Source organism: Monodelphis domestica, chromosome 4 (assembly GCF_027887165.1).
Source record: "Monodelphis domestica isolate mMonDom1 chromosome 4, mMonDom1.pri, whole genome shotgun sequence".
Classification (NCBI taxonomy): domain Eukaryota; kingdom Metazoa; phylum Chordata; class Mammalia; order Didelphimorphia; family Didelphidae; genus Monodelphis; species Monodelphis domestica.
In genome coordinates this window covers 360,761,108-360,777,402 of record NC_077230.1, presented here as the reverse complement: position 1 = coordinate 360,777,402, position 16,295 = coordinate 360,761,108, and the positions used below count along the sequence as shown (strand labels likewise).

Here is a 16,295-nt window from a genome sequence, read left to right as displayed (position 1 = left end):
TCCCTCTTCCTTTCCCTACCTCTCTTCTGCTTTCCTAGATTGAGGGGTGGTGGTGAACTTGTACAGGAAAGGAGGGTCCCCCACCCAAATGTGGGCAGCTCTCCGTTATCTGTGGGTAGAGAGGGACAAGGCTGAGGAATTGACCATCCAAACATTTGTGTTTGTTCACTTGTTTTTTTTAACCCTTCCTTTCTCTCTTAGTACCACTTCTAAGAAAGAAGAGCAGCAAAGGCTAGGTGATGGGAGTTAGGTGACTGGCCCAGGTCACCCAGCTAGGAAGTATCTGAGGTGGTATTTTGAACTCAGGACTTCCTGACTCTAGGCTGGGCTCTATCCACAGTGCTATCTAGCTTAGCTGCCCCTTTGTGTTTGGTTTTGAAAAGAGATCAGGTGTGTCAATTGGCTTCTAAAAAGCTTGACTTGGGGACCTGATATCCCCTCTTTCCCCCCTCATCTTGAAGGAAGTGGAGCTCCTGCAGGGAACCCACAAAGGATCCATTCTTTCGGGGTGGATCCAGGGCTGAATCTTGTTATTTTGTCTATAGGCAGGGGAATGTTTCTTCTCTAGGAAGCCTCTCCACATTCACTGGGCCTGACGGTTCATTCAGGTGCTTCCTCCTCCCTGTGCTCCAATGGCCAGGACTGCTGCCAGCCTGGGTCCCAGGCCTACCTGGGGACAAGTCAGTCCTGACTACACCCTCTTAGGGGCTCAGGCATGCCTTGTCCAGGAGGCCCAATTCAAGGAGTCACCTGGGGGTGGGTGTGCTGGGAATCAGTGGTTGTGAAATTAGGGCAGCTGCCTGCGCCAGCCATCTGCAGCTGTATGGAGGAGGAAGGCTGAAGATGCATCCAGTGACCTCAGCGCTCAGGCCCCATCATGCTGGCTTGGGACAGAAAGCCTGAGCTCATCGGATCCTCCTGGACCCCTGGGAGTCATGGGGACCTTTTTGGGCAGAATGAGGGTGCCAAGCAGGGCCAAGGTCTTTCCCCAGTGCCTTGGGGCCCTTGGGTCACTGTAGAGAGCTTGGGATGGAAGGATGTCTCACTTCCCTTCAAGAAAAGTCTTTAAATTTAAAGGAAATATCTAATGAATAGGATGGACCCAGAGAAGCATGGAAAGGTTTATGTGAACTGATGCAGTAAAATAAGGAAAATCAAGAAAACTCTAATGCCATTGTAAATGGAGAGGACAGCCACCTACAACCATGGAAAAGGAAGGTTGTAAATGATAAAGCACAAAGGTGGCCTCTGAGAAGAAACAGAAGGCACTTCTGCTATTCCTTGGCAGAGGTGGGGTTGGGGTCCAAGGGAGTGTAGCACTGCACATATTATCAGGGTTTTTTTTGATGTATTGATTAGCTTTGCTTATCCCCCCTTCCTTTCTAAAAAATTATTTGTTATAAAGGATGATTTTCTAGGAGGGGAAAAAGAGGATACTGGGGAAAATGTGAATGATTTAAAAATAAAATACTACAGTATATATAGTATATATATATACATATATACATACATACATATATATATATATATATATATATTTCTTTTAAATAAAAGGAACCTCTTCCTGGAGCTCTAGGTGTGTCTGTGTAGAGGGAATTGACCCAGAAAACTCCCTTTAAAGTCCACAAGGTGAGCAGGAAATGAGCCCAGGATTCCAGTGGAGTCATTCCCCAGCTTCTCAAGTGGGAGAAGGGGCATATAATGGGGACTGTCACTTCATTCTTTAATGGGAGGCCCAGTGACTCTCACCTCAGGCATGTCCATGGGCAAGTCACTGAGATTCTCTCAGCCTCAGTTTCATCATATGTAAAATGGGGATAACACTACTTACTTGTATTACCTGCCTTGCCAGTTGTTTTTAAATGAGGGCCCTTTATAAATTGTAAAGCATTAAAATTTGAGTTGTTGATATTGTTATAATTACTGGATAGAGGCATGGTGGTGGTGTGGATTTAAAGAAAATTTAAGGGAGAAGCATTGGAGTTTTCTGTAAGTGGAGTGAGATAGTGAGTTCTCCATCATATAAAATCTTTAAATGGAGGCTAGATGATCACTTGTTGGGGATGGTGGGGGGGGATTCCTTCTCAAGTATGAAGTGGACTACATGCCCTCTGGGCAGCTAGGTGACACAGTAGAGAGAACACTGAGCCTAAAGTCAGGAAGGCTATCTTCCTGAGTTCAAATCTGGCCTCAGATACTGGGCTTGTCATTTAATCCTGTTTACCTCAGTTTCCTCATTTGTAAAACAAGCTGGAGAAAGAAATGGCATATTGCTCCAGGACCTCTGCCAAGAAAACCCCAAATAAGGTCACAAAGAGTTGGACATGACTGAACATAACAACAAGAAAAGATGTCTTTTAAAGGTCTTTTCCACCTCTCAGATTTTGCCAATGAGGGGTTTCTTGGGCCAGGGCCCAGCAATGCTAATTGTTTGGGGTATGAGCAGCTCAATTCTGGACAAGTCATCAAGTGACTAATACCACTGATCTCTCCCCGAAACTGTCTTTCTCTATTTCCCTTCCACTTTTTTTCTCCCCTCCACCCCACTACAGGACAACTGCCCTTGAACAAAGGAACTGCTCTTTCTTCCTTTATCTCCATTTTATTTTAAAATAATTATGAATTTGACAAAAACCAAGTAAAACGAGCATTTTCACAACACATTGTAGAATGGCAGTAGAGATGATATGTAAACAATTTATTTCTGTTATGCAGAGCTTGCTTTTCTTTTAAATTATATGACAAATCCAACATGCAACTTTCGAAGCTGTCCTGTTGGTTCAGAATCCTGTTCTCATTTTTTCATTTTGAGAACTTTATCCTTACTTCTCTCTCCCTGCCATTTTCCTGCATACCCCACTCCTACTGAAAACATCCAACCAACCAAATCACAGAGAGGCCGTATTTCTTTGATCTCAGGATGTGACCTGCTTCTCTCCTCCCTCTCTCCCCCAACTCTGTCTCTACCCATGTGCCCCCTCTCCAAACTCAAGGCTGTGAGTCATCTGTATGGAGGCAAGTCCCAGCCTGTGATGGGTAGCGAGCTGGGCCAGAGGGAAGGGGTTGTGGGTATTGGTGTCTGTGTCTGTCTGTCTGTCTGCCTTTCCCAGATGCTCGCTTTAAATTTTGTCTCTAACCAAAGCCTAGGAAGCTATTTGGAACCTGTCTCCTAGCTGTTGGGGATATCCTCAAACTTCTTTCTTTTGCTGACTTGAGAGTGGCATACCTTGGTCCAAAGGGAAGTTTTGCTTTGGCCATCTCAGGGCCATGGCACCATCTAGACTCTCTCAAAAAACTGGAGTGGAAAAGGGACAACATTTCTCTAAAGGAGCTCAGAGCTAGAGCAACCTCAGAGGTAATCTTGTTCAGGGTGAACCCGGATAGGAGTCCCTTTCCCAGCAAGTAGTTCCAAATCCAGTCTCTGCTTAAAGAGATCTTAGTGTGTGTTTATGGTGGTACCCATTGCTTCCCAAGGCAGCCTTTCCTGTATCAGACAACTTTAACCATAGGAAGTTATCCCCACCTCATCTTCTCCCCATCCCTCTATCCCACATCCCCAGGTGTTTAAGACTAGGAGTAAGGAATGAATGACTTTAAATGTTATTGACTTTGTTTCCAAGGCCAGGGCTGTTTGCAAAGTACTTTATAAAATGCTTTTATTGAGGATTCTTTCCTTTTGTGGGTATGCATACACATCAGATTCCAACCCAGCTCCTAAGTAAGTCTCCACTTCATCATGGTGACCTCCTCACCCAGTAACTTCTCCCAGGGGGCACACGATGGAGAGAGTTCCTAGGGGGAATGAGACATGGAAGCTGCCATTTTTGGTTATTTGGTTCCATATTGTCCCAGGGATAGGCTCTGCTGATGGTGGTAGATTTGCCTTTCTCCTACCTATCCTTCCTTGGAATCTGCTGCTCACGTAAGATCACATTTTGTCAGGTAAAACTGACTAGAGAAGAAGGGATTGTAGTTCAGCCTCTTGCCCCTCCATCCCTGCCCACCATACTTGTAATGCTGCCAACATCACATCATAGGAGCATAAATGTGGAACGGGGAAGGAGCCTTAGAGATAATCTAGTCCAACCTTCTCATTATGCAGATGATAAAGTTTAGGACTAGAGAGGGGACTTGACCAAAGTCACTAAGGCAGAGAAGAGATTTGAACTCCAGAAGCAGGCTTTTTCTTTGACTGTCCTGCCTTTCCAGCCATGCTTGAAGTAAGAGACTTTAGCAAGGCAATGTGGCCTCCTTGGTGGGGTCACCTTGGGACAAAGCCTGGGCAGGAGCATAAGGGGGGCAGGCATCCTGCAGGGTCCCCAAGGGGCCATGGTGGCCATGCCTCCGATGGTGCCGCCGAGGCTGTTTCGAGTTCTGTGGCCCTAGGAGCTCCTGGGCTCTCTTACAGATCAGGTAGGACACTTCCCCTAGATTGAGCAGGATGCAAATGACAGCTGTGGCCACCATGAAGTAGGAAAAGACCTTCTTTTCCGTGGGCCGGGAGATGAAGCAATCTACCACATTGGGGCAGGGGTCCACGGAGCAGTGCACCACACGGGGCATGTCATAGTTATTATAGAGGCGATGGAAGATGTACAGGAAGGTGGCATCAACGCCAGCCTTGAATATAAGGCTTAGCAGGTAGGTCCACCAAAGACCTCCACGTTTTTTCCCTGGGTTGCCATAGAGGGGCCTGGCCTGGGGGCCATGCTTCATCCGGTGCCTCCGCTCCCGCTCCTCTCGATAGGCTACGTGCATGACGACGAGCAGCGAGGGACATGTGACCAGAATGAGCTGAAGGGCCCACAAGCGGACGTGGGAAATGGGGAAGACGTGGTCGTAGCAAACATTCGCACAACCTGGCTGTCGAGTGTTGCAGTCGAAGTCCTTTTGTTCATCGTCCCACACCTCCTCTGCTGCCACTACGTATACCAGTACTCGAAATATCAGTACCACTGACAGCCAGACTCGGCCAAGAACCGTGGAGTACTTGTTGACCCCACTCAGGAGGCCCTGGAGGAATGCCCAGTTCATGCTGTCCAAGTCACCGCCACAGGCTGCAGGAGATGCTTGCCCCTCGAGTTACCTAATGTGGAAGTAGCTACACTTTAGTCCTATCTACTCCTAGTTAGCAGATTATGCTGGGTAATTTAACTGTGGGGATAATAAAAAAGAGCTCGCTCATTTCCCTCCAATCTTAACCTCTCAGCTCACCCAAGTGACAAAGAAAAGCTGAATAAGATTATGTTCCCTGCTTTGGGGCTGAGCAAAGGCAGGGAAATTTCATGTACCTTTTGACCCTTTTTATGACTATGAAAATTCCTTCCACTTCCCTCCATACCATGTGTGTGTGTGTGCCTGTCTTCCTCTATTAGATTGTAAGCTTCTTGAGGGCAAATTATGGCTTTCTTTTATATCCCCATCATTTAATACAATATCCGGCACATAGTAGGTGTATAATAAATGTTCACAAGCAGTTCTTACTCCCCTAACATCTCTCCCCTTTGTTCTGCCACCAACTATTAACTCCCATACTACTGCCTTCCTTGAGAGGGCTCTAGGCACACAGACTCACACTGGTCCAAGAGTTAACTTGGGGTCCATACAGTTTTTCCTCCACCCCCCAAGGAGTCAATGCAAAGATTTCATGGGGCTTAAGCATTTGGATGGGAAAAGAATGACATTTTAATTTTATACTAACCTCAAAATGATATTTAATATTTCCTTAAATTTGGAATTTAAAACAACAACAAAAACTCCATGATTTTTAAAAGGGATTCACAGGCTTCACCACAGCGGCCAAGGGTTCTATGACATAGAGAACAATTAAGAACATCTGTATGACCCAAAGAACATGAACAAAGAGAATCAACTGCTTTGTTTCCCATCACCAACAATCCCCTAATGCATCCCAGGACAAAAGGAAGAGACTTCTGGATTTCCCATGATTACACCTTTTCATGTGGATAATTTGGCCCGGAGTCAAGAAGATCTAAATTCAAATCTGACCTTGAATACTCACTAGCTGGATGACCCTGGGCAAGTTACTTTACTCCATATGCCTTAGTTTCCTCATTGGCAAAATGAGCTGGAGAAGGCAATCATAAACAGTTCCAGTGTCTTTACCAGGAAAACCCCAAAAGGAGGTAACAAAGAGTTGGACTCTTGTAAAGAACAGTATCTTTTCATTAGTATAGATAGCCGAAGACTGATAGGAGGTATGGGAGCATGTACTGGAAGGGCCTGCCCATTTTGCAAAAGGGGAAACTGAGGCCCAAAGAGGGAAAGGTGTTTGCTCAGAATTTTACAGCTAATTAGCTGGGATCTTTTTTTTTGTGGGGGGGTGGGACAAGACCCTGGAATTGCTGCTGAGGTGGGAGTATCTCTGAAATAAGGTGCTTTCCTTCATTTCCCTTCTCACTACTTTTGTTTCTCAGGACCTTCCCTTGTGTCTAGTATTTCCTTTTTGTGTGATTTCTCACCTCACCTTTCTAGATTTTAGTCTCCTCACTTACAAAATGAAAGAATTAGACGAGATTATTTTTAAAGGTCCCTTCTGACTCTAAATTCTATGATTCTATGATGGATCTGGTCAGGTTTGCTCATTGCTTTGGCAAGAATTTCTGCCCTGGTCCTAGATTCACATTCTGAGTCCCAGTTTTGAAATCATACCTCTCTCGTTCTTGTCCCATCCCTAGAACTCTCAGAGAATGGGGAAGCTGGAACCAGCGGCAAGCAGCTGAAGTTGTCCCAAAGATGGGAGGCATGCTCCACGAGATCCGGAGACCCAGCTCCTTTTGCTCTGCATTGATCTCTAAATAGGCTAATCTTTGCCAAGTAACTCTGGGACCTCTGGGGGTCCAGTCCCCAGCCGAAGGGCTTTTAATTCTGTTTACCCTGGTCCAGACCCTCCTCCTTGGACCCCATCCCCATTGTCCCTGCTCCTGGGTAATTCCCGCTTCCCCACTGCCGGCACTAGTCCCAGGTTTTGCCCCCTCCTGCTTCCACCTCCTGGCCTTGGCTTCTGGCATTTGTCCTCCCCACAAAGGGCTGTCTCACCTGTTCTGGACCCAGCAGGCTATCCTCTGGCCCATTTCCCCGAGAGCTGGAGCCTAAATCCCGAGCAGGGCCGCCGGAGCGAGAGCCACCCCTGAGGTCTCCTGTCTCTGCCCAAGGGCCTCCCTTAAGCTTTTGTCCCACTCGGGCACATCACCTGCTGGGCGGGGCAGCCAGGACCAATGAGCCAAGGCACCTTGTCGGGCCGGTGGGTGGATGGGCAGGCATTATGGGCACTGATACAGAGCAAACACTGGGGCTTTGCTTCGCTCTGCTCCCGCTCCCAGGGCTGTGAGGTAGGCAGGCAGAGGCGGGGACTTTCCAATGCAATGGGCCTCCTGGGGCGCTGGGGTAGATTTTCTGTCAATCAGTTTCTATGGGCGCTAAGATACCTCCTGGGCCCCCAAGGCGGGGGAGTGCCTCGTACTAGAGAACTGAAGTTAATTCAACGAGATCGCTGCCTCTTATCTGCATTCCAGCGGACCACATTTTCTTGGATCGTTCTGTTTCTAGAAGGTTCACACCTTTCCTTGGGCAAATCTAAGCCTCAGTTTCCTCCTCCTCCACCCCGAAGAGGGACTAACACTTTCATTAATCCCCTGCCAACCGTGTAGAAAGTGCTTTGTAAACCTAAAACAATATGTAAATGCAAACGATTGTGATGATCATTTTTAGGTAAGATTTTCTCTACTGAGCGAAATAAGGGAATTGGGGGTGGGTGGAATTTGGCTAATTGGGTTGCACTTCAGTCACCGGAAATATGCCTGGAGAAGTGTAAAGTGTTTTGTGTTAAAGAGGAAAAGGGAGGGCAACTAGGTGACTCAATGGTGTGAGAGCCAGACCTAGAGATGGGTTCAAATATAATCTCAGACCTAGCTGTGTGTTTCTGGCCGAGTCATTTAGCCCCCATTGCATAGCGGAAGGTAAGATGATTAAAAAAAAAATAATTTTTTTTTAAAGAGGAAAATGGGACCTGGGTTCAAATCCTCTCTGTTGCTTACAACTTGAGTAACCTAGAGCAAGTCACTTGACGTAACATAGAGCATTGCTTTCTCTTGCAATCAGTGGTGGTATGGGGGGTGCTTCACATGTTTAAGTCTAGTGTATCCTATGAGGAGACTAGGGGCCCCACAACTTGGAATCCCTCATAACATTGTGACAAGAATACTTTCACTCTTTCTTGTTTAGTTCCTAAACTACATTTTAAGACCCACTTCTGTCTTGTTATTAAAGGAAGATCTGGGAGTGAGCAGTTGTGGCTGTAGGGAGAGATGGAGAAGGCTATACTGTATCAGAGTGCTGGGAGGATGAAGGAAAGGCTTCAGGTGTTGTGTAGTGCAGTGGAATAAGCCTTTAATTCAGAGTCAAATCAGACTTGGGTCCGGGTCTCACCCCTGAGCTTTTGATCATGTCCATTCTCAGATCTGAGCCTCATTTTCCTCATCCCTAAGATGGGGATTTAGAACAGATGGTCTCTAAAATGCCTTTTTACTCTTGAGGTCTGGAATTTGTGGACGCTTGCAGATTCTGGCTCAGTCCTCCTTTCCTCTCAGGAAGGCAGGTTCATTGATGATTTGCTTATGCCATTCCATTGCCTCATTCCTCCAATAAGTCAACTCACTGACTTCATCCTTCTCCTTCAAACATCTCAATGGGTCAGTGCATTCAGCTATTAAGTAGTATTTAATTTCATTTATAGGTAAAGAACGTTTTTAAACATTCTTTTTAAAAACTTTGAGTTAAATACAGGCAGTATATTTTTGGAGGGAGAAGCAGAGAACTCATCCCTGGTAAAACTAGCACAGTAACTGGGGAACCCTGGGAAATTGCAGCTCTGAGGAGGTCCATCTTCCCAGCCTGCCTCTAAACAGGCTTCTGGAGGTCTGTGGGGTTCATGTGGGGGTGGAGCTGGGGGAAGGATTTGAGAAGAATTACAGACTAGGGTTGGGCTCCAATGTCACTCAGGTCCCTTCCGGCTCTGATTTTCAATGATTCACTAGTACAGGCAGCGCCTGAGGGGTAGCACAGGGCACTAACTGTCCCTGGGGCAGGTGAAGCTTGGGGACTGGGGAGGGTAGGGCACTAAGGCATCCGCTCCAAGCCGCTGGAGGGAAGGAATTTTGGGAGGCGGAAGGGAATGGCTCCAGCTGGAGTGTGGCCAGATTCAAGTCTGATTTCCCAGCTTCTGGGAACAAGCTGTGGGAGCCTTGGTAGGGTTCTGTTCCCTGGGGATAATGGTTTGGGGGATGTGTCTGTGAAGACAGTAGGAGCACTTGATGGTGCCTGTGTGGCAGAGAGAGTGGTTCCAACTCCGCTATATTTTTCTTTGGCTGTAACTCCCTGGAGTTAACACTGCATTGGAATCGGGCAGTGGGGATGGAGGCTTGTCTCCATAAAAGATTTCCTGCCAGGAAGACTTTGCAGAACGTCACCATTGTCCAGCTCCTTTACTGGAGGGATGAAGTGCAGCTTTTTTTTTTTAGAACCAGATGAACCAGTGAGGGATTCTCCACCCAAATAAATTTTTGGCACCCCAACAGGGCACCGTGGCTTCATACCAGTCTAGTCTTTGGTTTTCACTCAGTGCCCTGCCCTTTTGATTTCTGTGCCCAGTGTTGCATGGTGCCCACCAGTGCCTGTGGTCTTCTTGCTCAGGTGCTCTTTATACCATGGTTTTCTTCACCTGGTCTCGGGGGGAGTCAGGAGAAAAAGGCAGCAGCGGTGGCTTGGGGTCGGTACCCAGGAAGATGAGATCGCCCCCGGACAGCAAATCCTTCTTGGTATCCATTCTCCCAACCTCCCGGCACTCCCAGCACCTCTTGCTGACCAAGTAACCCAGTTCTACCAGGTTGAGCAAGATGCAGACGATGGCGGTAGCCACCATGAAGAGTGTGAAAATGTTCTTCTCCGTGGGCTTGGAGATGAAGCAGTCCACGGTATGGGGGCAGGGGTCCTCGCTGCAGAAGACCACGTGCGGGAGCAGGTAGTTTTGATAGAGGCGGTAGAACGCGTAGAGGAAGATTGAATCCACGCTGGCCTTGAAGACCAGACTGAAGACGTAGGTCCACCAGAGCCCTCCGCGCTTCTTGCCTACGTTTGGATAGAGGCGCCCGCCTCCTTCGCCCACCTGCTCCAGGTGTCTCAGCTCCCGGGCCTGCCGGTACGCCACGTGCATGATGACGAGCAACGAGGGGCACGTGACCAGGATGAGCTGCAGCGCCCACAGGCGGACGTGGGAGATGGGGAAGAAGTGGTCGTAGCAGACGTTGGAGCAGCCCGGCTGGCGCGTGTTGCAGTCGAAGTCTTTGTGGTCATCGCTCCACACCTTCTCGGAGGTCACTAGGTAGACCAGCACGCGGAAGATGAAGACCAGGGAGAGCCAGATGCGGCCGAAAGCTGTAGAATACTTATTGACGCCGCTCAGCAGATCCTCGAAGATTCCCCAGTTCATCGTTCCCCGAAACCTGGGCTGGCGCTGTGGAGGAAGACAAGATGGGAGTTGGCTAGGGAAAGCCCGAGTGGGGTCATGCAGGGGATGGGTTTCCCAGACCAGGTGTTTGGATGCAGTTTGAGACTGGGCGATAACAACTCCCTGGAGGGGAAGCGCTGGACTAGGAGGCAGGAGACTTGACTCCGAGTCTAACATTTATGCTGGGTGAGCGTCAGCTTCTGTAAAATGGGGATAATAATATACCTACTGTTCACTTTACAGGGTGGTGATGATGAAAGTGCTGAAAGCCCTAAATTAATATGAGTTGTGAGAGTTTATTAGGTTCTTGGGGGAGTGCTGGCAACTCTAGAAGCATCTCCTCTGGGAAAGAATCAAGGGAAGGGTGGAGGGGATGCCCCCTGCATAAAGCGAGCAAGCCCAAATGATGAACATTCTGACAAAAAGAAATGGGGGAGAATATGATTATTCACTTAAAAATTTACTATATGATTTCTTCAAGTAATTAATTTTATTGCCTTACAATGGCTGCGGCTATAGACATTATAGTCACCCACAGCACACTAAAGGAATTTACCTATTTCCTAAAGTAAGGCACCCTTGCCCCTCCACATACAGAAGTCTCTGTGGCTCTGATTGCTTTTCCGTTCCCAATTGGGCACCAGTTGACTTGCAATGTATACAGTAGAAAGAGAATAGAATTCAGCAGTAAGAAGACCTCAGTTCAAATCCAAACTCTGACATTTGGTCCTTGGGTGACTTCCCTCTTTGGGCCTCAGTTTTCTCCTGAGAAATGAAGAGGTTGGGCTAGATGACTCCTAAGGTTTATTACCCTATAATGCTAAAATGATGATGATCCTTATTAACAAGGATAGAAAACCATCAGGATTCTCTCTCTTTTCTGGGCAGGCCACTTCCTCTATCTCAACCTCAGTTTCCTCATCTGAAAAATGGAAAGTTGTACTACCTATCTCATAAGGTGAAGTAAATCACACATTTTTGTAAATCATAAATCGGTATGAAGATGGCACTTGTTACTGTTACCCATAGACTGACTTCTGGGGCTTAGGGCTGGGCACATTAGATTTGAATGTCTGATCTTGATGCATGCCTGGTGAAGCTGTTCTAGCTTGTTTCTCTGGCCTCCTACTATCACCACATACAGAGAGATGGAAGCCAAATGTGCAAGATCTGTACTAGTGAGACCCCCAGCCTGGAATTTGTTCTCCTAATTGCCCTTGGGTCTGCCTTCTTAGTCCTCACTTAGTCCTGGGTGCCAGCAGGATGCTGTAGTGAAAAGAATTTGGAATCTGTGGATTTGGGTTCAAATTCCCACTCTGCTCCTGAAGACTTGAGAAGTCTTGGGTTAATCACTAAATAGTAATGACCATTTATGCAGCCCTTGAAGGTTTACAAAGCATTTCCTTCACAATGACCCATGGGGGAGGGAGAGGATTAGGCATGGGGGTGTTATTATTCCCATTTTACAGAGAGGAAGCTCAAGCTTGGCCAGTGACTTGGCCAGAACAACACAGGCACTTAGCTTCAGAGCTGGGACTCCAGCCCAGGTCTGTTTGTAAAAGTGGCTGCCATGTCTGGAATGCACTTCCTCCTTACTGTTTTTTAGAATCCCCAGCTTCCTTCAAAACATAGCTCAGGTGCTACTTCCTATATGAAACCTTTCCTGATTCCCTAAGTTATCAGAGAGGACTCTTTCTCTTGAAATTGCTTTGCATATTATCTAATTGTGTGTGAGTTGTATCCCTCCCCTGTATAGTGTAAGCTTCCTAAAGGCAGGGATCATTTTTTTTTTGGTCTTTGTAATAATAATAGCTGCCATTTATGTGACACTTTTAGGTATGCAAGAGGCTTTACAAATATGTCATTTGATCCTTGAATCAACCTTGGGAGGATGTTGTTCAGTCATTTTTCAGTTGTATCTGACTCTGTGATCTCTTTTGGGATCTTCTTGGCAAAGACACTGGAATGGTTTGCTTCTTTCTTCTCTGACTCATTTTATAGATGAGGAAACTGAGGCAAACAAGATTAGGTGACTTTTCTAGGCTTACCTTACATAGCCAGTAAGTGTCTGAGGCCAGATTTGAACTCAGGAATATGAGTCTTCCTGACACTAGACCTGGTGCTCTATCACTGCACTACCTAGTTACTTTAAGAGATAGGGGTTGCTATTACCCCCATTTTACAGATGAGGAAACTGAGAAAGACAGGTTCAATGACTTGCCTGTAGTTACACAGCTTGTGTTTGAGGTGGGATCTGAACTCAGGTATTCCTTAGTCCAACTGTACTCTCTATCCACTGAACCACCTAGCTGCCTGTTGGTATTCCAGTACTCTACTTTGTACATTGTAGGTTAATAATTAAATACTAGAATAATATATATAAATAATAGAATATAAATTATATATAATAAATCATAAATAAATAATGTAATAAAATAAACATTCACTGAATTAAAATGCAGTATTCTTTCCACTACATTGTACTTCTTCTCTGAGGCACAGTTTCCTCATCTGTAAAATGAGGGGGGTCACACTAGATGACCTCTTAAGGGTTCTTCCAGCCTGAAATCCTGTCCAACACGGTCCCCATTTATTACTATAAAGTATAATGTATTAGCTAGAGCTCTGGTCCTAGGGTCAGCAAGAGATGGGTTCAAATATTGACTCTGATACTAATTAGCTAGGGATCCCTCAATTAATCTCAGCCTTTCCTAGACTGATTCTTCATTTATTCAAAGGAGGATTTCATTAGCTGCCTCCTGGGAGGTTGGAAGGAGAAAATACACATAAAATGCTTTGTAAACTTTAATGGACTATGCAAGGGCCAGGTAGCATTATCCACCCCCACCCTAAAATCTAATCTCCTTGGGGAGCAGTGAATGAGTCTTTTCTAAACTGTATACTTTCCCCAGAGCAGGGTCCTGCGCTGCTAAATAGTAAACTGAATTGAATTGGATCCTGAGGTCCTTTCTGCCAGGAAGCTTTCTTGGATTGTGTGAGCAAAGGAGCAGAGGTGCGAGGCTGAACATTCCAAATTGTTTTGTCTTCCAAAATGGAGTGACAGACAGCTCTTTTAAGAACCAGGTTTGGGGCTAATCTTTGATTTGAAGTAGCTTGGATTTGAGGGTTAGGTGAAATGAATGTGAGTGTTTCTTTAGAAAGATAGGAATTTGAATCCTTCTGCAGACCTTTTACTGCCTGTGTGACCCTGGACAAAATTATTTAAAATCTTGATGAATCTCAGTTTCCTCATTTATAAAATGGGGATAATAATGGCATCCACCTAGCTCCCAGGAGTGTTGTGAGAATCAAATGAGATAATATATGTAAAGTTTTTTTTTTGGCAACCTTTAAAGTGCTATATAAATATCAGACACTATTATGACTTAACGGAGGGTCACTTTCTACCCTATGTTCTGCTAGGTTAATTCTGCTTAAAGGGAAAGGGGGAAGGCAAGAGAGAGGAGACACCCTGGGAGGCTGTGCTCCATCTTCTCCTTGGTGTTCCCTCCCATGCCTGCAGGGCTTCTGGCCCAGTGAAGCCCAGCCTCCTAGAGAAGAACAGTGTGCAGCCTCTACCAGGCAAGAGGTTCTGCTGGGCAGGCCCAGGCTGAGCCAGCAGAACAGGTCCCACCCAGCTCTGGCATCTGGATTCCAGCTACCACGTTGCAAATCATTCACGTCTCTACTCGTCCTCTCCATGGGGACAGAAGAGGGGCTGGCCCTGAAGCTTTAGAGGAAGGGGTAGTGGAATGTATATTATGGCAGGGGCTCCATTCTGAGCTATTTTGGTCTGTGAGGAGCTCCAGGTAGGTGGAGTCATCCACCATCAACCCCCTCCTCCCACTGGCTCCTGAGTCTGGTAACAGTGCCCAGGACACAAGATCAGGAGCCTTAAGCACTCATTTTCCTAAGGATCAGGTTGGTTCTGAGCTGGGTGATGCCCTTCTTCTCTACATCTCCTTTATATCAGTCCTTGAGATATTCTCATTTTGCCAACTGTGGAGAACCTTACATCTGGATCTGGGGCCTGGAGGGCTGGGATCTTGAGGACTAGAGGGATAGGGAATGTCTTACCTGGGGAGCTGGCTCCTCCTTCACCAGGGATCCCGAAGGGGCAGCTTTCCCTACAGCTGCCCAAAAGAAGTGTAGCTAAAACTCATCTCCAGGTAGAAAGGAATCATTTTCCCTAGGAAAGAGAAGACTGCTTGGGTGTGCCAGTCTCAGAGGTGGGGCCCTTAGATCAACGAGCTTTCCATTGGCTGGCTTTTGCCTTAGTCTTAACCTGAGCTGAGTCTGCCCTTTTGCTAATTAGAACTGGGACCTAAGGGCTGTAGAATGAGGACACCATGGAGGACAAGCAGAGGGCTGGGGCATAGATCTCTGCTATCTGTCAGATTTCAAAATGAGAGGGTGGAGGGTAATAGTTGGGGAAAGAGCTTAGAGCTGGAGGTGGGACAACCAGATGTTCTTCTCTTTACTGCCCTGGGTAAGACCCAGATAAATGATGCTTCAAGGAAACAAGAGCTGGGTCAGGGTGGGTGGTGTCCTACTGGACTACAAACATAATATGAGTCCCCAAAAAGGTAAATTCCATCTTAGTCTGCATTAAGAGAGGGACAGTGGCCACAAGGAGGGAGATGATAGTCATTGCCCTCTTTGAGGGTCCGATCAGACCTGCAGGGTTGTGCTGAGTTCTAGGGCCATATTTTAGTGTGTGTCCTCGTAAAGTATGTGTACCTGCATGGGATGTCTAAATGCGACTCCATAGGTGCCATGGATAATCTGAGAGGTGGAGTACTTCTGAAGGCTGGAGGAGAGCTTGGGACCATTCTCTAGTAGTATACTAGCAAGGATTGGGGGGAAGGGCCTGATTATCAGGTTGTGGAATGCTGTGAAGTTGGGCTCTAAGAGGAGTGAGACCCGGACTAGAATTAGAGTAGAAGCAGAGATGCCCAGTTGATGGAGCTGTGAATTAATAGAGGCATTCTAGAGAATAGTTTGGAATTATGCTCCCAAAGTTACTAAAATGGGCATGCTTTTTGTTCCAGTGATACACCTACTAAGCCTATAATCCAAAGTGAATAAGGTGAAAGTAAACCCTCACTTGGGTTTGGGTTAGCTGTGTCCTCACTCCATGCTGGAGAGAGCTGAGCCAGGACTGGGAAGAGCAGGGTTGGAACCTTTTTCTCCACATTGTTCAATTTTTTGTTCTTCTAAAATAAACGGGACCTGAACTTTAAAAATAAAACAAAACCATATTTGTAGCAGCTCTTTTTGTAGTGGTAAAGAATCAGAAGCTAAAGAGGGGTCTATAAGTTGTCAATTGGTCAATATTCAGTCAATGAACATTTACTAAGCATCTACTATATGCCAGACATTATGCTAAGCATTGGGGATACAAAGAAATGTTAAAAGATAGTCTCTTTTTTCAAGGCTTCACAGGCTAATGGGGTAGACAACATACAAATAATTATGCACAACCAAGCTATATATAGCCAATTATTACACACAGGAATGGTGTGAAAATTTCCAAAGAAATATGTCAAATAAATAAATTTAATGTCTAATAGATATAGTATAAGCTGAAAAGGCTCAAAAGAGAGAAGGCAGTATAATTAAGAATGGGAGTAGGTAGATAAGGAAAAGCCTTCTGTAGAAGATAGGATTTTAGCTGAGATTTGAAGGAAGTCAAGGGAAGCCAGGAGGCAGAGTGGAAGAGGGAGACCATCCCAGGCATAGAGGACAATGGAAATGCCCAGAGCAACAG

The 16,295-nt window shown here is 46.2% G+C and overlaps 2 protein-coding genes across 2 annotated transcripts; both read right to left on the bottom strand.

The window, feature by feature from the left end:
• Window positions 1–2,589: 2,589 nt before the first annotated feature.
• GJB4 (gap junction protein beta 4) lies at window positions 2,590–7,173 on the bottom strand. The gene is made up of 2 exons (XM_007492761.3): window positions 7,060–7,173; window positions 2,590–5,086 (listed from the first exon to the last, which is right to left on the bottom strand). The coding sequence occupies exon 2, from the start codon at window positions 5,032–5,034 to the stop codon at window positions 4,231–4,233; it is 804 nt and encodes a 267-aa protein (XP_007492823.1). The 5' UTR covers window positions 5,035–5,086; window positions 7,060–7,173; the 3' UTR covers window positions 2,590–4,230.
• A 2,538-nt stretch (window positions 7,174–9,711) lies between these two features.
• On the bottom strand, window positions 9,712–14,734 carry GJB5 (gap junction protein beta 5). The gene is made up of 2 exons (XM_007492760.2): window positions 14,603–14,734; window positions 9,712–10,531 (listed from the first exon to the last, which is right to left on the bottom strand). The coding sequence occupies exon 2, from the start codon at window positions 10,505–10,507 to the stop codon at window positions 9,719–9,721; it is 789 nt and encodes a 262-aa protein (XP_007492822.1). The 5' UTR covers window positions 10,508–10,531; window positions 14,603–14,734; the 3' UTR covers window positions 9,712–9,718.
• Window positions 14,735–16,295: the final 1,561 nt, after the last annotated feature.

Coding starts and splice junctions, on each gene's coding strand:
- GJB4 (XM_007492761.3), bottom strand. CDS start 5,034: ATGAACTGGGCATTCCTCCAGGGCCTCCTGAGTGGGGTCAACAAGTAC.
- GJB5 (XM_007492760.2), bottom strand. CDS start 10,507: ATGAACTGGGGAATCTTCGAGGATCTGCTGAGCGGCGTCAATAAGTAT.